General features: G+C 39.4%; 1 protein-coding gene across 3 annotated transcripts in view; it reads left to right on the forward strand.

The window, feature by feature from the left end:
• luzp1 (leucine zipper protein 1) overlaps nt 1–25,652 on the forward strand; it is a 128,171-nt gene that overhangs the window by 98,931 nt on the left and 3,588 nt on the right. For all 3 annotated transcript variants that reach the window (XM_020926083.2, XM_055159497.1, XM_055159504.1), the window contains exons 5-7: nt 512–1,023; nt 2,205–2,351; nt 21,643–21,862. In XM_020926083.2, coding sequence (XP_020781742.2) covers nt 512–1,023; nt 2,205–2,351; nt 21,643–21,861 — 878 coding nt within the window. In that variant the 3' untranslated portion in view covers nt 21,862. The remainder of the gene's footprint in view (nt 1–511; nt 1,024–2,204; nt 2,352–21,642; nt 21,863–25,652) is intronic.

Genomic DNA, 25,652 nt, shown 5'->3' on the forward strand with positions numbered 1-25,652 from the left:
AGAGAACAACAGACTGTTAACGTCACATATGAACAGTTCTTCAGATAACTTTAACATAAACAACAGAACAAAACAAGTTTACCAAACTCTCCATCTCACTCCAAATCACTAAATCCATTCAATTATTCATCCTCGGTGTCACAATCTCCAGAGGTAAATGGAGCGTCGCTTCCTCTTGTGTGTAGCTGTCGTCAGGCATTTGTGTTCAGTCTTCTCAGTTTTCTTTATCGTTGCTCTGGCGTACAAGTCACAGGACCACCCAAATCATGAAAAAGTGCAAATTATAGTCCGAAAAATACAGTTATTTTTCTTGTATAAAAAATCTTGTAGCATTTTTTTCTCACAAGATCACGACACGAGATCTTGTCCCCTCCCTCTTAGTGCAGTTTTCAGAATGTGCTACTTTCTGCTTTTGGTCTAATATAGATCTGTTTAAATTTGGTGGAGGGAAAGCTATAACTGTTGCTCTTTCTTGCACTGATTGTTGTTGTCTTCACGTTGTCCTCCTCAGGCCCCAGCAGCGACCATCACGGCAGCATCTCAATCCCGTACGAGATCTCCATCCCCAAGAGTGACCTCACCTTTCGCCCCAGTCTGGACCAGGACTGTGAGGAACCAGAGACCTCTCCTTTAGGATCCAGACCTCACAACACCTCCACCACCAGCCACAGGCACTACCAACGCAGCGCCTTCAGCCTCCAGTCCACAGACGCCACCCCTGTGGACTTCGACCCCGAGTCGGCCTTCGAGACCAGCAGCACGGCGACGGTCACGAGCTGGAGGAGAATGAGCCAGGACGCTCCGGCGGACATGAAGAACGTGACCGTGAGGAGCACCTGGAAGAATAGGGGGGCGGGGCCAGCGGAGGAGGCCGGAGCCGGGAGAGCGAGGGCCGGGGTCAGAGGGATGGCGGACGGTGGGTCAGAGGATGAGACCGAGCAGGCCACGTGGAGGGCGTACAGGGCGACTGCTGTGGACACGGAGGAGACGACGCAGAGGACGGGCAAACCTTCTCCTGCCGAGGTGAGACGAGAAAGAGGATTAAAGGGAACACCACACTTTTTCCATTTTTTTCCAGTTTACTGTTGACCAAAACATATTCTAAACTTTTAATTCATGAAAGTGCCCAACTTTGGCAGATATAACGGCTGAACACACCCGTGGCTTGTTCTTTTTACAATAGAAATCAAATATTCTTCAGAAAGTTCTTCCCAAGTCTGTTGCAGAAGTTTCCATAAATGTGTGGCACTTGTAGGTTGCTTCACTCTTCTGTCCAGTTCATCCCAAACCAGCTCGATGGAGTTTAAGTCTGGAGACAGAGCTTGGACTTGTGTTTTGTTCTTTTATCTTTTAGTTTTTAACCTCTGGCTGTTCCGTTCTTACCTTTGTTCCATTTCAAGCTCTTCGTTGGACTTGCACGACTTGAATTACAATAAATAACTGGAAAAATTAGGATGTTCTAAAACTTTTGATCTGTAAAGTATATCACTGTCAAAAGTTTGGACTTACTCTTTCATTTATGTTGTTTCTTTATTCCCATGATCATTTACACAGTAGATTACAACATGATTTGTCGATGGATCGTGGACGCCTGGACTAAGGATCAGTCTCAAGTGTCGTCCGTTTGTTTCGTGTGTTTTATAATCCGGTGTGACTTATGTATGAAAATAGACGAGAGAATTCAACGTTATTGATATTGTGCCTTATAATCCGGTGCACATTATGGACAGAAAAATACGGTAACTTTTTTTCGTTGTTACATAATTCCATACATCTTCCTTCATATAGTTCATGTCTTCTGGGTGTGTTTAAAGTGTAGAAAGTAGTAAACATAAAGAAAAATACACAAATACCTGAATGAGAGAGTGTGAATAAAAAGATCAAATCATATTGTGAGCTGAGCGACCTCTACACAGATCTGACCTGTAACTTGGCCTTTCTTGAGATAGATACATTTAATTCCGTACCGTAAAACACCCCAGACGTCTCCATTGATATTAGATGTTAGTGCGTGCTCTTCCAGAAATGCTGCATTACACATTGAATATATACAGAATCTGATCTAGGTTTTGGTTCTTCATTTATTTCATTCTAAAATTTTAACTTTTCTGTGCACATGGAGATCAGTTAAAGCCAAATTTCATTCAAAGTCAGAGCAATGAAGTCATATGTGTTGTGCATCTGTGTGTCTGTGTGTGTGTCAGGTGTACATGCGGAGGATCAACCACACTAAAGACCCAGAGGAGCCAGCAGGGGCCCGCAGAGCCAAACACCAGAGCCCAGAGACGTCCCTGGGCCGGACCATCGCCCACGCTCCCGTCATCTCTCAGTCGTGGGGCAGAGCGCACACGGTAAGTCCCTCCTCATGGATCATACTGCGATGGGCTTGTTGTGTCATGAATGTTTTTAAAGTTATGGCGGTTCTTGCCAACTATGCCATCTGAATGATCCACTGTACTGACCACCGAGCTGTGATCTTTGCTTCTAATATGTTTAATGATTCAGCCCTTGGTGTAAAAAGTCTGAACAGTCCTGTTAAAGCCTAGTGTCTCTTCTGTTTCCATGTTTACTCGTGAGTGGAAAAGATCTTATGCAGTGGGGATAAACTGTAACAGCACATGAGCACTCAGACTAGAGCAGTGCAGAACAAATATTGGTGCCAAATCTCAGCCTTTTTTTTTTTTTTCGATACAGATCGCGTCCGGGTTGGCGTAGTTTCAGCTCTTTTATAATCTTGCTGATGAACTGGATCGCAGTTGGACACGCGCTCTTGTCCAGCCCTATGAATCTATGTACAAAACGTTGAGTAAGCATCCCCTTTAATAAGAAAGAACCAAGAAAACTGCTCTTTCCTCCAAACGTGAGCCAAGCGCTACAGAGCTGAGTGGAGAGTGTAGTGCTCGGCTAAGCCCTGGCGTGCGCTCTCTTTAATGCTAGGCTGGCCCGCTGGATGCTGAGGGCAGCACTTCTGTTCCTCCTCTGCCCAGAAGCACAGAGGGAGCAGGGTGGGGCTGCAGTGGAGAATGGGGCAGAAGAATGCATTAGCAGACCTCAAGAAAGCAGAAAATAGACCCACCAAGACTATACTGCCCAAGGATATACGAGAGCAAACAACTATATAGAGAAATATGAAATGGTTTTCTTAAAACTATTTGGAGCTTTATTTGTGGTTGGGTGAAATTGAAAAAAAAGTATGTGCTAAAATTAAAATTGTGTCTGTAAATGTCTTGTAGTGTAAAATTAACCGCAGAAGTAGTAAAGAGCTGAAGAGAAAAGGCCTGAGGCTGCAGTTCTGACACACGAGAAGTTTATTTACATCAGCACAGACTCAGCACACAGACATGAACCCTCAGGACACTGTGATAATGTCGTCCATTCAGTCTGGTACAGTCCAGTCTGGCTATGCTCCTGTTGTAGGGAGTATTATACCTTTGACGATGTAGGCTAAGACAACAATTATATATGTTTTTTTTTTTTTTTTATAGTTTATTGATACTTTGATGCTCTGTTACTCAAGTTAGACTTTAATCTCAGCTTCAGGGCCTGTTTACGTGAGAAATATTTTGAGAGTATTTTATCGGAAGTGCCTTTTGTTTAGACCGTGACAACTTTTTTGGAGCTTCAAAAATCTGACACCACCCTCCAGAGTGGAAAAGTTTCCGTCTACACTGCCCAAGATGCAAAACTCTGGTCAGATCTGCTCAGGTCATGTACGTGTTTACGTCACATACATACAGGACACAGAAACAAACATGTCGAATCATTTCCATGCGCCGGATCTACATATTGCTCTGGCAACTCCATTAAATTCAAATTCTGATAAAGGAGGCATCTCAACAAATGTAGAGAATCTGCAGAGATATTATTAGTGAAGAGAGAAGGATCTGCAATCACCTCTTTCAAATTCTGGATGCACCAGGTCGTCGCAGGTGAGTCAGATGGATCTGGACGAGACCTGGAGAACCAGTCGATGGTGGGACGACTTTATGGAAGGAGGAGCTGATGAAAATATGTGGTGTGAAAACTTCGGTATGTCCAAAGACGCCCTTGTTGTTAAGTACAAACATACCCAGTCGAATTCCACACACTTTTTCGTCACCGTATGCACGCAGATTTACTCCTAAAAACACTTGTCTAAACGCAGAATAAAAAGTGAAGACGCGACGCCACTTCTGCATCTTCTGTTCAGACCGTCGTCATATAAACGTAACCTTAAACAACTTTTTTTTTTTTTTTTTTGACATTCCCTGGGGATGTAATGATAACTGTAGACACTGCTGTCTGAAGCGCTGTTACTCAAGTTAGACTTTAATCTCATCTTTATTTTAAAACAACCTGACCAGAAAGAACTAACAACAGGTGAGCTGATTTGTGCTGTTAAACAAGTTCCTCTCAAATAACAATACAGTCACAAACTAGCTCCTAAACAGGACCATGAACGCTCGTACTGAACACAAACTCCTGAAAATGTGTCGTTTAAATCACTTTTGGGTTTTTTCCTTGAGTTTTCAGATGATCTTAAGTCTTTTTTTGGCTGCGTTTGCTTACGTGTGCATTGTGTCAACATGGTAACTCCTGGACATCCAATTCTAGAGGCTCGGTGCTTTCACATGAGGCCTGTCAATAAACTGAGAATGAGACAAACTTCTATCTGCAGGTTAAGACTCTGGAGACGCAGGTTCAGCAGTGATTGTGTTTCCCATTTTAAAACTGTTAGGGTGCATGATACAGACAGTTTTTTTTTTTTAAGCCATTTAAAGACCCTGGTCCATCTAAACTCAGCTCTGGTCTCTGAGTGATAAATGCTTTTAAACTTATTGCTGTAAATAATTTGGATGCTCTGAGATGCGGAAGGTAAAAGAAAAATAACTCTGAACCACTACAAACTGTTTAAAATGAACTAATTAATTTTCACATTCGTAAAACTGTAACAATACCAGTAGAAGGCGCTGTTAAAACTGCAAAGATTAGGCTGAAAAGTCCAACACTGAAGTGTCAGTGCATTCTTTGATCCCCCCTGAATCATAATAAATTAAAGCCACATTGCATAATATTTCTAACCAGACACCACCAGGCCACGTTATGAGTCTGGTCTAGGAAGAGGCGAGTCCGCTCACAATAAGAGCGCATGTCTTTCAAGGTATTTTTAAGCAATAAAAACATCGGCAGTGAAATACAGCTTTAATTATCATTTCGTGTGTCCGTATTTGTTCCGCAGTGGGGCTTTAATGTGGGGTTTATTTGCGTCTAGACAGATGGAAATAGCCTGTTTAAGTCTTGTTTTATTTCCTCTCATCACAAAAGATGGATGATTTGCGGAGCTTGCCAATGATTCGCTTTCTATTTCGGCCCGAGTAAAATTCTGCATGTCAGATACGTGCTGACAGTTTGATGAAGGAGACGGTAGTACTCTGAATGTTTGTGCGTGGTTGCCATGGAGACAGACGCACACATAATAGCTGCTTTAGCATCAGTCATCGTACAGGGTCATTTATAATCCGGCGACGCTTTATCTGTCGCGCTCTTACTTTCTCATATACTTGTTCGCCAAACACTAATGTGCCGAATATGACCGAGCTACACACAAGCTGCACTGCTCACGTCCACACACAAAGATATTTTATTACAAATATCTAGAGTGCACGCATTTTATTTGAAAGATCTTAAATCATTTTGGAATCAATCAGTCAATTTCACTGTATTTGTCCCCGAGGAGCAGTTTCAGCACACTGAGCAATAAAACACAAGAACAGAAACGCTCAAACAAAAGCCTCAGTGCAGAGTCACCAGATCCAGACTCAGGGCAGTGTGAGGGGAGTAACAGCCCTCAGGACAAAAGTGTCCTTCCTCTGTGTCCTCTGCAGCATCATTGCAGCCTCCAGGGAGAGCAGGTGAGCTTTGGACACGCTGCAAAAAGCCTGTCTCTCTGTCAGGGTTGGGCGATATTAGGGGTGGCCGATATCTCGATATTTTAAATATATCTCGATATTTTTTAAACTCGATATGGATTCTGACATATCATACATATTGATATAATGCTTATATTCAGTTCACTTGTTTGCCTTCTCTGTTGTCACCTCCACCTCCCTGATTTTGCTCACTTGAGTCTCATTCACTCCTCACTACCGCTGGGCCCAGTCAAGCAGAAGTAAACAACAAGGCCAAAAATTCAAGTTAATGCATCTGATATAAAAATGTATTCAACAGATACATATGTACTCTAGTTTATGAAACTGTTGACCTTTTTTCTGTACCATTTTTGGTTCTAAAGTTACATATGTTTTAAACAGACCATGTATGAAACATGGAACAAAAATTATTTCCCAAATTTCAAAGACCTGCAAATCATGTAAATAAACGGATGTATTTCATCATATCTTGTGTTATTTGATCTTTGAACTGTTGATGAAGGTACATGATTTTTCAAAAAAAAATTATTTATAATGATAAAAATTTGCTTGGAAGGACTGACATATTTTATAGAAATAGTTTCCTTTCATTTTGAAGTAATATTAAAGTATTCAGAAGAAAAAAGTTGACAAATTATGTAAAATCATGCACCTTCTACTTGTTTGCACAATTTTACCTCTGTTACTTTTCCCTCTGTTACCATGACCTTTCTTAATAAAAAATCTCATTAGTCAAAAAGTAAGAGGTTTTTCAACCTAATCTTGTACCATATGGTAGAAAACTATATGAAGCAAATATTCAAACCAGTTAAGGATATGTAAGTGAGAACCAAGAGTTATCACTGTTTGTGTTTATTGCCCAAAAAGTGCTGCATATTTTATTCCCTCCGTTACCGACATGAGTTTTAACATTTTTTGTCAACAACTTGAAAGAATATCACAGGTTTAACTTTACCCTGTTGGAGTGTAACTCTTTCCTACATTCTGATACTTTACTTATTTCAATAGTCCCTCTAGTTTCTGAATAAGAGACATTTGAATGTAAAAAATCTACCCCTGTTTCCCTCCGTTACCACTTGATCAGACCTCGCTGTAAATGCAGAAAGTTCGTGTCAAAGAAAAGCTTCTAGCATCACGAACCTTTTCCACCATTTACAGACAAGATCAGCAGCAGCAGCACAGAGAGAACACTCATATTCCACTGAGTTGTGTCCTTTAGTCTGAAAGAAGCTGCACCGCATCAGCGCTCCACATATAAAATGTTCGCTGCAAACTCAGGATGATTTCTTAGGCAGCCAAATGTTTCCATTTGGGTCCTTCCTGTGGATCAATCCTGCCCATCGCCTTCACCTTTTCACTATTTTTCAATTCCGTTGTGACGGGGGACAGGTTGAACGAAGGTTTGCAGTCGCACAGATCTAATTCCCTTTTGCATTTATGGAGCTCGCGAACTTCCAAAGCCCGTTTTCCGCTGTTAGGATCCAACAACCACACAATTACGATGTCTGAATCCCATAACTAAAACGTGACAATATCAGAACCAGAAACAAAAGCAAAATGGTTCAAAAGACTTGAAAAGATCGGCTTTGTCAATAGACGCTTTTGATGCTCACTTTTTTCGAAGGATCCTTCCCAGTGTGCATTGGGAGATGACCGGAAGTCCGAAATTTGGATGCATGGATAATGTAAACAAACAAAAATTATGCCACACGAAATGTTCATAATAATAAAGAAATGACAAGAGGAACTGTACCTCACCTGTAGAGTAATACTGAACCACAGTTTGACCCAAATCTGAAATTATTTACATAATTAAATTCTACATACAGTATAAATTCCTCCTATTACCACAGTTTGTCCATAATCAATGATCATTTAGGTCGGGGTCGTCGCTTTAATCTCCTGCAGCGAGGCGCCTGGGGCTGTATTGATCAAGTGTCTGTTTTTACTGCCTCGTGTCGATATTGTCATTTGTGTCGGTCAATAGAAGTCTTGAGAGATTACGGTCGTTGAGAGATTACGCTCATGTCCGATGGCCCTGACCCCGTCTAAACGTCTAACGAAGGCCGGACAGGACTGAGGACTGAGGACTGGGGGAGGTTTAACAGGTGAACAGGTCAATCTGCATCACATTAAAGCTTCTATGTTACACAAAATTATCTCTTGTGAGCTTTAAGTCTTGTTCTAGTGCTGTTACCTCCTCAAAAACAAATCTGGAGTTGTGTTTTGTTTCATTCACACGTTTGAGCAACTCTTTGTTATTAGTCTGTCCACATCTCCAAAGCTCAAAATGCTCTGATCCGCCTTGTGACGTCATGAAGCGGTAGATTTCAAGCTACACTTTACCTTTTGTTCAGTAGAGATTGGCAATTCCTGGGCTGAAATGATCCAAATTATTCTGGCGAAAGTGTGTGGAGATTAAAAATACAATGTAGTGCTTCTCACTCAGTCTAAATCTGCAGGAGTTTGTGTGTTAAATGTGTGAATGAAACAAAACACAGCTGCAGGTCTACATTAATATGGCCCTGTGTGCTCTGTAGTTCTAATCTTTGTGGATTATTATGTCATAATTTGGACATTTTAAATCACAATGTTCGTCAAAAATGACTTAATAAAAGAAACTAGTATAGGTATTAGGAGCCGACTCCCGACAGATTCAGCTGGAGGTGGTAGAGTATCCACAAATTATTCTAGAGTAACGGTACTTCAAAACAATATTACTGAAATAGAAGTACAAAGTCGTGGTCCAAGAAATTTTAAAAACCATAACTGTCAAGACTTAACATCTGATTTTATAATTTGAAGTGAATGTAATTTGAAGGACAATGTTTAATACACACAAAATGACACAAAAATGAGACAAACTAAATCAAATCTGAAGCAGCTGCAAGAAACACAAATGTTCAAAACATTTCATATTGTTACATAAAGCGTTTGTCACTTTAGCTCAGGGGTGTCAAACTCAAATTCACAGAGGCCAAAATTAAAACCTGGGACTAAATCGTGGGCCAAACTAAATATTTATTGAAAATTTTCAACAGCATCTGCATGTTTTTCTCTTCTTTCGAGATATTTAATGTTAAACCTTTTCTTAGTTTTTGATTAAACATTGAATCCAGAACAAGCAGAATATAGGTGAGTTTCATTGTTGACAAAAGCGTGCGTTGCATGCTGGGAATTATTTTGGTCAGCAGCAATAAACACTAATTCAACATGACGGACGGAGCGAGAAAGCACGTAAAGGGTATTGATCCCGGTTATTTATCCACTCTAACGGCAGAGGACCCAAGACCATTTGACCAGAAATTGGTCATAAGCATCGATGGAGCCAAATCACCCTTTTCAACCCCGACAAAAGGTGGACCAAACCAAATTTCTGGTCAGAATCGCCAACTACCTGGACAAATATTCACTTGGGCGATATCCACAATGACTTGGTGGAAACTCCTGGGCCATTCACAGCAGAAAAGATGAAAACCTCCAAGAGTCTCGATGTGTTGTTGAACTTGTTGGAGTCCACGGTTTGTTAGGATCTTCTACGTTTGCTCTGCGGATGTTTGAAAGTCGTTTAATTCACCGTTAGCGGTTCTTTTCACTCGGAATACGAAAAAGACATTTTCCTTCTTCCGTGCTTCTATTTGTGCATCCGATAATGCAGCAGGAATTTACCATTATTGGGGATAAATACGCGAGGTTACACATTGTGTGTCCGACCAAAATATTTCCCAGCATGCAACGCGGGCTTTTAATAACAATGACGTCAGCTGAAACTCGCCTATAAAATAATGACAACATTTTAAATAAATAATGTCTCTATAGTCTATCTGTAACCAGCGGTCAGCTCTAATACATATCTGATATGATCTCGCGGGCCAAATATAATTATATTGCAGGACAAATTTGCCTGGTGTCTGGTGTGTGGAGTTTAAAAACACAGTGGAGCATTTCTGTATGACATGACCACAAGGTGGAACAGAGTGTTTTCAGTTTGAGAGAAGAACTCAGTCTAAACATACAGGATTTGTGTGTGTGAACGAAACAAAACACAACTCCAGGTCTGCAAAAATTTACAAAAAACAACTGTACAAAAATTGTGCAGAATTGTCTTTTTTGTGGTATTAAAGGCTTTTAATTATTTGTACTTTTTGAGTGCCTCAGTTTTTTCAACTTTGTATTTGACAAATTCAGGTCTGTTTGTGCTGAAGAAACTACATTAGAACAGATCAGAAAGTCGTGTAATATGGTATGGAGTACTTCAAAAATTACATCTGTACTTGAGTAAAAGTGTTTGTTTCTCTTCCCGCTGTGAGTCATTCTACAAAACAAAAACTTTACGTGACAATATGAAATGATTTGAACATTTGTGTTTCTTCAGATTTGATTTAGTTTGTCACATTTTGGTGTCTGACCTTTGAAAAGACGAGATTTTGTGACTTATTTAACATTTTGTCCGTCAAATTACGTCCTCTTCAAATTATAAATCAGATGTCAGACAGTTCCTCTTTAAATTCATCTTATTTAAGTCGTAGTTTTCCCATTTTTTACTCATATTTCTTTGACCACTACTTTGTACTTCTACTTGAGTAATATTATTTTGAAGTAACATTTCTATTTTGAATGTTATTTGAGCATTTAATCCTTCAAATTACACTGACTTCAATAAAAAATCAGATCAGTTTTGTTCAGTTTTAGTTGTAGTTTTAGTTTCCTTTAATACTTTTTCATTAGATCACTACTTTGCACTTCTACTTGAGTACTAGTTTTGGCTCTTGTGACTACGCTTTGGTTTTGTCGTGAGAGGAAACCGCTCCAAAATGAAAATAAACTGCATATTGCGAGCTGGATGAGCGCGTTCCTCGGTCCCGCTTGTATAATGTCAGCTTTCAGACCATAATGAGTGACTCCGCTGCTGCCTGGACTTTCCACGGCATTCGGCTAATTGCTTTTAATGGGGCCGTGCTGAGCTGCTCGTTTTCGGTCTCCACGGCGACCGGCAGGAAATAAGTCACCGGCTAAATCTGCCAGGGGGGGCGGGGCTCGCTGAGGTCACTTCCTGCCGCTGCGGAGGGAGCGGGGAGGAAGCGTGCCATGTTGTCCTTTTATGGTAAGGCTGGGTAAAGCTGGAATTCTGCAAAGACGCGGTTTAGGAGAGCGCAGGACTGACAGTGATGTAATGAGCTACTCTGGCAGGAGAGGAGATGTGACGGTTTAGATTTTAGCCACAACATTATGACCAGCGAGAAAACTCCAGTTATAACTCAGAGAAAGTGTGGTGAAGTTTTCGGATTATTTAATTGAAAGAAATGTATGTCACCTGTGTACTTAGTTTGAAAAAAAATACTACAAACACAACTGAACCTGTGCTGTCTTACCATGAAGATCATTTATTTTATTTATTTATTTATTTTTTGCACTTATATAACATAACAATAAAAAAAACACACACACACTATTTTTATTTAAATTATTTTGCACGTATATACCATAACATTAAAAAAACACTACTTTTCTTTATTTATTTATTTTGGACATATATAACGTAACAATAAAAACACTATATTTATTTATTTATTTATTTTGCATGTATATAACATAACAATAGAAAATACACAATTTTTATTTATTTATTTTGCCCATATATAACATATTATTTATATATATTTATTTATTTACTTATTGTAAACATATATAACATAACAATAAAAAAAATAAATAATTTATTTATTTTGCGCGTATATAACAACAATAAAAAAATTATTTTTATTTATTTATTTTGCACGTATATAACAAAAAAAAAAGACTAGATAAAAAAGTAGGTCTCGGAAGAGACAAAAACCCCAAAAACATGCATATTAAAGCTTCCACCTTATGAATACATTAAAAATTAAATTAAAATAAAAAAATTTAAATTAAAAACATTATAGCTGTGCATTACTAAAAAAAAAACTAATTACATGTATACATGTTGGATTAACTTAATTTGATTCAAACATGGATTAAAATACAATAGAACATCCACAATTGAACAAGGATGTAACGATATTTAAATCTCTCAGTACGATATTATCACGATATACATCTCACGGTACGATATTTATTGCGATAGTCTGGAGATTGAATTAAATCGAATTGTAGATAAGACATTTTTTGGATTTTAAAATACCTTGACAAGATTTTGGCGTGAATTTTTTCTGTCATAATCTCAAGAATTAAAGTAAAAAATATATTTATTTGTATTGTCTGCGCTGAAATGAATCATGGGATATGTAGTTCCCTATGTTCATTGATTTTGATGAGTTTTGTATCTATGAATCTGTGCATTGTTTTTAAAGTAAAATGTGAAATGTTCGGTTGAATTTCAGCAGCTAAAAATAATTCAAACATCTTTTTTCAGTATTCAGGGATTTAAAATTCTAAATCTAACGGAACAAATTATCTTCTATAGTGTAGGTGGTGATCATTCAGGTCAGAGAGACACATTTTAGGTTTAAAACTGCTGGATTTCAGCTTTGGAACTGGCAACCCGCGCTGACATAAGTGGATGAGACGTGTTTATACAGTGGAGCGGTTAACAGCTCAACTAAAGCTAAAATGCAGATCTCTGAAAAGACATTGGGTCCAATTATTGACTTTCTCAAATTGGACACTTAAGCCTCCTCAGAAAACACCAGAAAAGATCAGAAAATAGTGTAACATGGCCTTTTAAAGCAGACGTGTGTGTGTGTGTGCTCTGTAGTTCTAGTCTTTGACACTTGTGGATTATTTTGTCATAATCTGGATATTTTTAATCACAGTATTTGTCCAAAAAGACTTGATTAAAGAAACAAGTACAGGTATTTGGAGCTGACCTGACAGGTTCAGCTGGAGGTGGTAGAGTAACCACAAGTTATTCTCAAGTAGGCCTGTAACGATAACAAATTTTGCTGGACGATTAATTGACCAAGAATTTATTGCGATAAACGATAATATTGACACTTTGAGACCAATTTCAACTATTATAATGACAATGGAATAAAAATGCAAATACACCCTTTCAAAGATCAATAAACCTTACTTTCTGAAGAACATTTAACACAGGAACTGTAAGACAAACAAAAACAACAGGCCTAAATAAAACAGACTTGTTAACATAGAACCAGTCTAATGTAGTCTGGTTTACAGCAAGGACTTGTTCACAAAAATACACTTAAATAAACCATTGTTGAATCAAACACGACCATATTATAATCCAGAGTGCCTAAAAGCGGTAAAATACGGTACTTTTTTATTTAACCAGTCTCTGCTATTTGGTCGTGACGTGTGTAATGCACCAAATCCTGTAGGAAGAAGGGCAATAACGTCTTTCCCCTTGATAAAATTCACCAAACTTTCTCTTTGTTCCAGCTTTAAATCCTCGATCTCGGGAATCCTTGCCAACACAGAATGTCTGGATCTTCGCTGATTGGCTGGTGCCCGAACTTGCACTTCCGGGTTTTTTTGCGAATCATCTAGTGTATTTTGATTCCTGACCTAGTCGCTGGAGAGAAATGAAATTGAGCAGAGGCACTAGGTCTGGCCTGGTTCTGCTGTTTCATCGCTCGCTCAAAAACAAACCTGGAGAGGAGAAACAAGGCTCCAGTTCAGAACGTCAGACTGATGATCCACACGAGAAAAACACGACATCAAGTCAAAATGTTTTATAATGAATCGAGCCAGTCAATGCTTCAGTCTGTAACTATTTTCTGATCTATGTTCTAATGTTGTTTCCTCCTCAAAAACAGACCTGGAGTTGTGTTTTGTTTCATTCACACACAAACCCCGTTCTTCTCTCAAACAGAAAACACTCTGTTCCACCTTTTCATGTCATGCGGTAATACAGGAAGTGCGCCGTTGTGTTTTTAAACTCCACACCTTCGCTAGAATCATTTGGATGATTTCAACCCTGGAATTTCCTTTTTCTGCTCAACAAAAGTCAAAAGGAGCTGTTAACTTGTCATGAAGAGGTAGTTTTCAAGTTATCACAAGGGAGAAGAAAGTGTTTTGAGCTTTAGACATGTAGACAGACTGATAATAAAAGTTACTCAAACACAGTGTTGGGAGTAACTTGTTGTAAAAGTAACAAATTACTTTACTGCACTGCTTTTTGCTGGAATATAGTAATTTAAGGCATTACAGGGAAAAATGTTTAATATTTTACTGGGTACAAATGTGAGTAACGTACGTCACAATGAAATTTAACCTGGACGGAAGTGGTGGGTTTTTCATTTTTCTTCGTACAAATTCGCTAAAATCCGAGTGTCGGGACGGGTTCTGAGGTGCACCTGCGTAGATCGTCGGGTGACCTCGGGCAAAAGTACCCGCTCAGAACTCCACCCTCTCAGGGGCGGAACTAGATTCAAAGTCCTAGTCCAAGATTAGTTCTGGTTTAGACCCAGTTTAGTCCTGGTTTAGACCTGGTTTATTCCTGGTTCAGTTCTGGTTTAGACCCAGTTTAGTCCTGGTTTAGACCTGGTTTAGACGTGGTGCAGTCCTTGTTCAGTCCTCTTGGTTTAGTCCTGGTTCAGTCCTGGTTCAGGTCTGATTCAGCTTTGGTTCAGTCCTCGGTTCAGTCCTGGTTTAGTCCTGGTTTATTCCTGGTTCAGTTCTGGTTTAGACCCAGTTTAGTCCTGGTTTAGTCCTGGTTTAGTCATGGTTCAGTCCTGGTTTAGTTCTCGTTCAGTCCTCAGTTCAGTCCTCGGTTCAGTCCTGGTTCAGCTCTGGTTTAGCCCTGGTTCAGTCCTGGTTTAGAGCTGGTTTAGTCCTGGTTCACTCCTGGTTCAGTCCTTGGTTTAGTCCTGGTTCAGTCCTGGTTCAGCTCTGGTTTAGTCCTGGTTCAGTCCTGGTTCACTCCTGGTTCAACCCTGGTTCAGTCCTTGTTTTAGTCCTGGTTTAGTCCTGGTTCAGTCCTGGTTTAGTCCTGGTTTAGTCCTGGTTCAGTCCTGGTTCAGTCCTGGTTCAGCTCTGGTTTAGTCCTCGTTTTAGTCCTGGTTTAGTCCTGGTTCAGTCCTGGTTCACTCCTGGTTCAACTCTGGTTTGGTCTTTGTTTTAGTCCTGGTTCAGTCCTGGTCCAGTCCTGGTTCAGTCCTGGTCCAGTCCTGGTCCAGTCCTGGTCCAGTCCTGGTTTAGTCCTGGTTTAGTCCTGGTTCAGTCCTGGTTCAGTCCTGGTTCAGTCTTGGTTCAGTCTTGGTTCAGTCCTGGTTCAGTCCTGGTTCAGTCTTGGTTCAGTCTTGGTTCAGTCCTGGTTCAGTCCTGGTTCAGTCCTGGTTCAGTCCTGGTTCAGTCTTGGTTCAGTCCTGGTTTAGTCCTGGTTTAGTCCTGGTTCAGTCCTGGTTCAGTCTTGGTTCAGTCCTGGTTTAGTCCTGGTTCAGTCTTGGTTCAGTCCTGGTTTAGTCCTTCCAGCTGCCCCAAACCCCGAGTCCAGGCCACGTGTGTAAAGCGGCTGAAGTGTTTTGCTCAAGGGCACAAAAACAACAGTTTGCATGAACAGAGCTTCCAACTTTTTACGCTCAGCAAAAAAATATAATCGTACACTATTTTTTTTTGGCAGTTTTTATTTTCTAACCTCAAGAGCATAAAACATTTCCATGGGAACGAGGAATAAATAGATCAGGGGGGAAAAAAACAAACAAAACTCACTCTGAATCTGAATCCAGGTATGATTAAAATTTGAAGTGCAGCCCGTATAAACTATGTAAATTACATACGACGGGTTCGACTGCTTCACGAAAACACACTTAACATCATCATATAATTAAGATTAAAGTTTCCTAGCAACCATAACGTAAACAAAGGCCGAAACGAGTCAAAATTACACAATAGTTCTGATTAGACTGATGAAAATAAACGACAACACCTTTATTTTGTTAATACTTTGACTTTGAATCTTTTTTTTTACCCACAAACTGCCACTTAACCAAGTAACTGAGGAGGTAGAGTTATTTCAAAATAGTATTACTCAAATAAAAGTACAAAGTAGTGGTCGGGACGTAACATCTGATTTATAATTTGAAGTGAATGTGAAGGACAAAACATAAAATAAGTCACAAAATCTGGTGTTTTCAAAGACCAGACAGAAAAATGAGACAAACTCAGTCAGATCTGAAAGAGCTGCAAGAAACAGAAATGTTCAAATCATTTCAGGTTGTTCATTAGGGTACATCATTTGCCCCAATGTCAGAAATTCAACTTATACACAATTTTAAAATGTGACAATACAATAAAAAAAAAAATCTGTGGCATATTTGCTCAACTGAATAATGTCTACTGGGTCCACAAAGCCTCTTAGGTCCCGTCCACACTAGTTCATATTTGAGTCGTTTTCATTGTGGGTGCAGTGTTCGTTCACACTAATCTGATTGAAAACGGCTCCAGAGACGGAACGATCTGGTGCCTCCAGCTCCCACGGATTCATCTGAGTACAGATCTGATCCAGCACTGTGTGGACACCTGAAAACACTGATACTCTGATGTACGACTATGCACCGTGAAGTAAGTCACTGCCAAAACACTAAGAGGCTAGAATATATGTGCATTCATATATGGGTCCGGTCAAGTGGTAACGGAGGGAAACGGGCAGATTTTTTACATTCAAATGTCTCTTATTCAGAAACTAGAGGGACTATTGAAATAAGTAAAGTATCAGAATGTAGGAAAGAGTTACACTCCAACAGGGTCAAGTTAAACCTGTGATATTCTTTCAAGTTGTTGACAAAAAATTTTAAAACTCATGTTGGTAACGGAGGGAATGAAATATGCAGCACTTTTTGGGCAATAAATCCAAACAGTGATAACTCTTGGTTCTCACTTACATATCCTTAACAAACTGGTTTGAATATTTGCTTCATATAGTTTTCTACCATATGGTACAAGATTAGGTTGAAAAACCTCTTACTTTTTGACTCATGAGATTTTTTATTAAGAAAGGTCATGGTAACGGAGGGAAAAGTAACGGAGAGAAAATTGTGCAAACAAGTAGAAGGTGCAATGATTTTACATCAATTTGTCGCTTTTTTCTTCCGAACTTTAATATTACTTCAAAATGAAAGGAAACTATTTCTATAAAATATGTCAGTCCTTCCAAGCAAATTTATATCATTTTAAATAATTTTTTTTTGAACAATCATGTACCTTCATCAACAGTTCAAAGATGAAATAACACAAGATATGATGAAATACATCCATTTATTTACATGATTTGCAGGTCTTTGAAATTTGGGAAATAATTTTTGTTCCATGTTTCATACATGGTCTGTTTAAAACATATGTAACTTTAGAACCAAAAATGGTACAGAAAAAAGGTCAAACAGTTTCATAAACTAGAGTACATATGTATCTGTTGAATACATTTTTATATCAGATGCATTAACTTGAATTTTTGGCCTTGCTGTTTACTTCTGCTTGACAGGGCCCATATACGGTCTGTGTGTACGACCTGCAGACGTATAATCTCTGAAAAGTTTAACATGAACCATCTCCAACACGATAGAAGCACAGAACAGACTCACCATCAGCAGAACACCCCTCTGTCACAGAAAGAACACTCATATTCCACTGAGTCGTGTCTTTTAGTCCAACAGAAGCTGAACCGCATCAGCGCACAATAGAAAGATGTTTTGTTGAGCGCTCAGTTTATGCAAATTAGCCATGCAGTTTTAAATTTAGTTTCTGTAAAACGTAAACAAATCTGCTCAAAGCTGTGTGGATAGGGAAGACTTGCGGACACAAAAACAACGTGTCTGGATGCAGATCGTTTCCGATACGGTGATACGTGGATTTGTTTCAGTGTAAACGGGGTCTTAAGTTCCATCCTAACGGTGTCTATAAGGCTCTGGCTGAAAAATGTGTTTTTCTCAAAAAACTTTAAAAATAACTAATTTAGGGCCATGTATCAATGTTGCTGTTATATCTCTATCTTCATAACTTTCTAAGATATGATAATTTTGTCAAGATTTTGAGTGTTTTTTCCATAATTATCCAAAATCCACAAACGCCAAAGATGAAATGAGAGACATAAAGTTTGTTCTTTCTGTAGTGATCATAGACTGTGTAAAAAAGTGGAGTAAGTGAGTGTGACGTGACCAGAGCGTCTCAGTGACAGGTACGACTCAGGGTTTGGTAAACCCAAGTTTCCAGAAAGGATAAGGATGTTATTAAAGAAAAACAGATTTTTCAGCTCAGATTTAAAGCTTCTGCAGGAACTAAACTTCAGAGGCTTGATGGACTCAGTAAACGTCAAAAGAATTTCATGAAATTTCTCATGGAAGTTTATTTTGGCAAGTGTAAAAAAAATAGGGGTGTGCAAAAATATCGGAATATCGATATATCGTATCATTTAATGTGATGATACAGTATCGATATCGTGAGCTACTGTATCGATATATCACCAAGAGTATTTTTAGGTGTGTTTTACTAAATTATTTTGTTACAGCTACAGTTTTGTGGCTTGTGGCGTGAAAGGAAACTCATTTATTCAACACATTTGATATTTTCACTGTTTTGATTATTAAAATGTTTGTGTTTCATATGAACTTTGCACAAGAAGTGGTTTAACAAACACTTTTAGTGTCACAGCCACGATTTAGCCTTTATTTTTAATTGAACCGTATCGAATCGATTTGAAATATATCATATCGAATTGAAAGTGCACTGTATCGAGATATGTATCGTATCGTGGCCTGTGTATCGAGGTATGTATCGTATCGGCAACTTCTTAATGATACCCAGCCCTAGTAAAAAATTATACTAAGTACAGATTGATTTTGAAAAAGTTGGGCAAATGATGCTCCTTATTGTCCAAATAAAGCTAATCACAATTTTTACTCAAGTAAAAGTAAGAGTATTGTTACTTCAATAAAAATATTAGTCAAGTAGTAGTAAAAGTACGCTGAAGTAAATGTAACTGAGTACTATATACATCTGCCAAGTAATAATTGGTTAAATACTACTAAATAAGACTAATACTGACAGTTTTCCAGTGTAGTGGTCCAGGCTGGTCTGGTTCATGTCAGGCCACTGGCTCCTCGCAGCGTGTGTGTGTGTCTGTGTGTGTCTGTGTGTGTCTGTGTGTGTCTGTGTGTGCGAGTGTGTGCGTGTGTGTGTGTTCGTGTGTATCCATGTATGTGTGTGCGCGCTCTCTCCCCCTGAGCCGTGTCCGAGCTGAGCCGTGCCAAGCCCAGCGTCACGCTTCATTCACAGCGCTCCCACCCTCACCGCTACTGTCTCAGATCTGCGCTCGTTCTGAACGTCTTGGCCGGGTTTGTGCAGAGTTTGTGCGGCCGTTTGACAGGACGTATGAAAAGCAGCTGCGCTCAGGTCTGACGGGGACCGGAGCGAGCGACAGGGACAGGGCCAAAACTCTACAGCAGAGGGACAGAGGCAGAGACACACGATAATCTGAAAATGGACCAACATAATCTGAACGACACAGTGGAGCGTGCAGGAGGAGAGTGTTTGGACTCTCGTACAGGGGGAGGGAGCGTGAATACTTTTAACGATGCAGGATTTGCATGTTTACTCTCCTCACTGAGACGGGCTGAACTCTGATTCAATGACGAGACAGTTTTTGTAGTTTTCAGATTTAATGTGGAGTGAAACTGCAAGAGAAAATACAAAAATATCATCAGCGATCTCTTAATAATTTCACATTCCAAGCAGTTACAGTAAATAGCGCATAAAAGTTGTCTTATTTTAACATGAAAATAAATACATGAATTTATCACGGATCTGTTTTTATCATTACTATATGAGGATGCGTGATACAAACATGCTGTTAACATAAATAACAGCTGACTACTTTAAATAATGTCTTTTTACCTTTACAAATTTGTTCTTAAGTCATTTATACACCCATGAAATTACTCAAATTAAAAGTACAAATGTAAATATGCAGGCGTTGCTTCTGTAGGAGTTGCACTAAGTTTGATTTTTAGTGGTATGAGTCCGTTTGGTTGCCTCTTGTTGTACCTCTCGTTTATTTTTCAACTTTCAGTTCCGTGGACTGGGGTGGAGTACCAAAATAAAAGCCTGGATTTCAAAATAAAAGTATATGCATTAAAAATTAACTAAATAATATCTGAAAGAAAGAACAGCATGAAATAATTGTTCAGTATAGGTGAGTTTCATTGTTGACAAAAGTGCGCGTTGCATGCTGGGAATTATTTTGGTCGGCGGCAAGAAACACTAATTCAACATGACGGACGGAGCGAGAAAACACGTAAAGGGTATTGATCCCGGTTATTTATCCACTCTAACGGCAGAGGACCCAAGACCATTTGACCAGAAATTGGTCATAAGCATCGACGGACGATAAATCACCCTTTTCAACCCCGACAAAAGGTGGACCAAACCAAATTTCTGGTCAGAATCGCCAACTACCTGGACAAATATTCACTTGGGCGATATCCACAATGACTTGGTGGAAACTCCTGGGTCATTCACAGCAGAAAAGATGAAAACCTCCAAGAGTCTCGATGTGTTGTTGAACTTGTTGGAGTCCACGGTTTGTTAGGATCTTCTACGTTTGCTCTGCGGATGTTTGAAAGTCGTTTAATTCACCGTTAGTGGTTCTTTTCACTCAGAATATGAAAAAGACATTTTCCTTCTTCCGTGCTTCTATTTGTGCATCCGATAATGCAGCAGGAATTTACCATTATTGGGGAGAAATACGCGAGGTTACGCACTGTGTTTGACGCTACCGTGTTTCTTGCCTCCGACCAAAATATTTCCCAGCATGCAACGCGGGCTTTTAATAACAATGACGTCAGCTGAAACTCGCCTATTAAAGCTCTTACTATGGAAGTCACTGTGAGTGCTTTAAACACAACGTTATTCAGGCGCTCCAAAGAAGTAAAAATCGCACAAGGAAAGATCTAGTTAAAAGGCTTTTATTTAGATGGCCAACTATATTTTTCCTCGTGCGATTTTCACTTCTTCGGAGTGCCTGGATTCCGTCGTGTTTAAAGTTTTGATCCTTTTTCCAAGAGCACCCGCTACCTGCTCTCACTGATTGGAACACCTGCAGCAAACAGACACGTTTTGGTTTTTTCTCACCGTGGACGCTGCCATCGACTTTAGGGTTGTTTTATTGTACATGGAACATTTTACAAAGTGACTTGTGTGAGGAGAAAATTCAGTTTGTCGACTGGACAAAAGTTAGTTTGGTTGAAGATGTTTCGCAGCTCATCCAAGCTGCTTCTTCAGTTCTGGTCAGACGCTGGTGGACACTTCCTTATATCTGCAGGGAGGAGTTAACTAACTGAAACTAACACACACACTTGTTTACAGTTTCTGTTTGTTAGTTCAATCCTCAAACCTAATTCAAAACAAACAAGAGAACAACAGGTGTAGCCAAGTCAGGTTCAGAGGTGTGGAAGCTCCATTATGGCCATTAATTGTTCTGCTAATTAGACCCCACACCCTGTACAGATCAAAAGGCCAAACTAACAAACAGAAACTGTAAACAAGTGTGTGTTAGTTTCAGTGTAGTTAGCTCCTCCCTGCAGATATAAGGAAGTGTCCACCAGCGTCTGACCAGAACTGAAGAAGCAGGTTGGATGAGCTGCGAAACGTCTTCAACCAAACTTAACTTTTGTCCAGTCGACAAACTGAATTTTCTCCTCATGGATTCTACCTGGACGACTGAGGGATTCTTCACACATCTAAAGTGACTTGTGTTGTCATATTTTAGCAGCTAAACTTCTCAAACTGTCTCTTTCAGGCTCCTGAAGCTCCGGAGCCCAGTGTGAGCTCCAGCCACAGCCCGGCCACCTGGAGACGACCTCTCCCCGGCAGCGACGCACCTCTCGTGGGCAGCTCCAAGACGCTGGGGGCCTCCTCCTCCTCCAGAGCCGAGCTGTGGGCCAGGGGTCAGGGGTCAGGGGCCCGCACAGAGGGGAGGGCCCGGCCTTGGAGCCAGCGGCACACTGAGCAGCACTGAGGTGGGCACAGACAGACGCTTTAGACTGGAGTTAAAGTGCTGTTTGAAAAGATCATGTGAAGTTTGGGGAGAATTTAAAGCTTCAATATTACGCTAAAGCAGGAGTCTCCAACCTGCAGCTCGGGAGATACCAGCAGCTCTCCACCCCCTTACAAGTCGCTCACCAAAGGATTTCTGACTTATATGTATTGTACTGAACTCAAATTTGATGAATTACCATTAGGGATGTAACAATAACCGAAATATCGTGATATCGTATCGTCAAAGTTCTCACAATAATATCGTGGACCATCACAATATATCAAATTACAAGTCTCTTTGCTTAAATGAAGAGTTATGGTGCAGCAAGAGCTAAAAAAAACCCAAAAAAAACGGAAAGAACTACATAGACCATGATCCTTTGCTCCATTTCAGTGCAGACTACAAGAAGAAATAACAGTTCTAACACTTTTAAGTCTTTAGTTCTTTGGATTAAATCTTGTCAAAACATTTTAAGAGGAAAAAGTCTCATTAACAGATTTAGCCTAACAAAATATCACAATAAATATCGTACCATGAGATCGTGAAAATATCGTGAAAACCGAGAGATTTGGATATTGTTACATCTCTAATCGTGTGCCTCCCAAACATATCGTGAGCTTTCCCACAATATTGCAATAAATATCGTATCGTCAGGTTCATACCGTGACGATATCGTATCGTGAGACTGTAAATGTGTTAGTTTGAACTTTGTGCTCTAATAAATAGATAATAGATAAGGCTTTAAGTTTTATATGCACCTAACTGTACATCTAAACCTTGCCCTCTTATATCGACTCAATTTCTTGCGATTTCTTTTTTCATTTTCATTTTCATTTTCATTTTGTAAAGCCAGCTCACTGAACACAAAAGGCTGGAGATCCCTAGATCGCTAAAGTGACTCATGTGAGCTTTAAGCCATGTTAGAATGTTGTTACCTCTTCAAAAATAGACCTGAAGTTGTGTTTTGTTTCATTCACACATGTTTGAGTTTGGAATGTGCATTCGATGAAATTTTATTAATCGATCTTCGGGAGAATTAACAATCGATTTTCGATTAGTCATTAACGTTTTTATATAATAAGAATCATCATTATTATTACTATTACTAATCTGCATAAATAAACTCAACTTTACATCATATAAACCGTGAACACTCTAGAGCCACATCAGCCCGTTTGACGTTATAATGTGTTTAATGATGTTGTGATGAGGAAACAACATTATAACAAAGATCAAACTAAGGCTGCGTTCAGACTGCAGCCTGAAGTGACCCAAATCCGATTTTTTGGCCCCTATGTGACCTGTATCTGATCTTTTAATGACAGTCTGAACGACACAGATCCGATTTTTTTCAAATGTGAGGATACTTGGATATGTGCTCCTGAAACCGATACATATCTGATCTTTTGACATGCGACTTCAGTGTGAACGGCCAAAGTGCATTCATTCTACCTACACGTTATCAAAAAGCCACAAACGTCACTATTCTGCGCTGAAGTAGGCGAAAATTGTTAATGAACTCCGTGTCACTGAAGCGAAGCACATCACCACTCACCACTCTTGGCTACGTCTCCACATCCACACGTTCCTTTCAACGGACGTCGCTGCCGCTGCCCCACAAAACACCACGACCAAAAACCTCGTCCTTCTCCTTCTCAATCTCCTCCTTAAAACAAGTAAGTTGTTCATGTTCTGGCTCCGGTACGAGAGGAACTTTAAAATCTCCAGGTGCTCAATGCTGCGTCCATGTTTGGACAACTTCCGTAAACACAGAGACGCTCGCTGCGGTTGACGTCGTCGTGTCTCCAGTGCACATGCGGGACACTTTCGGGCCGTTTAACGTTCACACTGGGGATCGAATACAAGTCGCATTTAATTGGAAATGTGAACGACCTCACAAAAACATCGGATTTCACAAAAAAATCTGAATTGAGCATTAAGCCCTGCAGTCTGAACGTAGCCTAATTGACTATTAAATTATCGTCTAATTATAATCACAGTGATGAGTAAACTAAATATTTATCGTGCGTTAAGATGAAATCTGTATAAACCTCAGTTACACCAAAGATTTAAAAGCCACAATAAGCAACTTTCTCTCCCAATATAGACTCAAATAAATCCATCTCCACCACAGCATCAGGCCAAATATCGGATTAGATTTTTTTGATCTCTTCTTTTTCCTCTTGTTACTTATCTCATGAACTGGTTTAAAGCCCCGGTCCTGATCTGGCTCACGGTCCGTCCTCTCCTCTGGACTCTTCAGAGCTCTGCAGACTGGATTAAAGCACTGCGGGTTATTTACTGCTAAAGCCACTCGTGTGTGAGCCAGCAGCCCTCTCAGCGTTTAAGCCCCGTCTCTGTCCACTCCTCATGAGCAAATACACTGCAGCAGCACCGTCTCTAACTATTCTCTATTTAATGTTTTAATGTTGTTTCCTCATCACAAACAGAGCTGGAGTTAGAGGCGCTCGATTATGGAAAAAATCATTATCACGATTATTTTGGTCAATATTAAAATCACGATTATTTTTTTGTTACGCGATGCATTTATTCAGCATTTCTCTCTCTCAGAAAATAATAGATAAGATAATTTATGCAAAACTTTCAAATTGAAAATAAATATAGGCTACAAATATATAAAACATGAAATACATAAAATATACTTTGAACATGAAATAAGGCAAAGAAAAAGATAAATGCATCCAAAATAAGATATGTATGTCCAGCTCTATATTTTAAAAATTAAATGAATATACTCATTTATATAAAAAAAAATATTCAAAAATAAACTTTGTTAAGCTTTAAATAGTTTCAACTGTACATGAGTTTGAAGATCGTTTGACACACAAATCGAAATTGCGATCAAAATTCGAGTCATTGCGCAGCCTGACCTGGACTTGTGTTTTGTTTCATTCACATATTTAACTCACAAACCTGCAGATTTATGCTGAGTTCTTCTCTCAAACAGAACAGACCAACTCATAGAACTGTGCAAAAATATTGAAATATCGGTATGTTGTCTCGTTTAATGCGAGGATACGGTATCGATACTGTTAAAACACTGTGCTGAAATTAAATTTTTCTTAAAGTTTCAGGTTGTTCATAATATAATAATATTTTTTAAAAGAAAAAGTTAATCAATTAAAAAATATTTCTGTAATAGATTTGTGTTTCCCTGCACAAATATTTGAACTTGAATTGTTATTTTTGGGGTTTATATGACATGAGTTTTCTGATCCGGCCCCTTTGGGATCAAATTAGTTTGGATATGGCTTGGGTAAGTTCCACAAACCTACAGCGGGGCACTTCCAGCTGTTGTGAAAAATATCTATAGAGGCTTTGCACCGTCACGTGACCCCTATAGTAACTGTACCTACGCCGCCATGACACCGGGCACGCTATGTCAATGACTTCAGCAGCATCGGAGAAACATGGGCAGGTTTTGTTGTGTATTTGGTTGTTCTAGACGCTCTGAAAGGAAAATGAATTGTTTCTTCACTGTTCCTCTGGAAATGACTCATCAGGATCAAACAAGGGAATTATCCAAAAAAAGACACGGATTATAGCAGCAAAAATAAACCGCGAAGAGATTTCCAATGGTACCATCAAGACACCTGAAGTTTCATCAAGGTATTTGCTATTTAAATAGTTTCATAGTTTATTTAATGAAAGAGGCACATTTACTGATCTAAAATTTCATTAATTTATCCAGGAAAACCCGCACTAGTTTACGATTCAACGAACCCACACTGGGCTCCTGTGATCAACAT

The sequence above is a fragment of the Boleophthalmus pectinirostris genome, unplaced genomic scaffold (assembly GCF_026225935.1).
Source record: "Boleophthalmus pectinirostris isolate CB_2022bp ecotype Guang Dong unplaced genomic scaffold, ASM2622593v1 HiC_scaffold_10, whole genome shotgun sequence".
Classification (NCBI taxonomy): domain Eukaryota; kingdom Metazoa; phylum Chordata; class Actinopteri; order Gobiiformes; family Gobiidae; genus Boleophthalmus; species Boleophthalmus pectinirostris.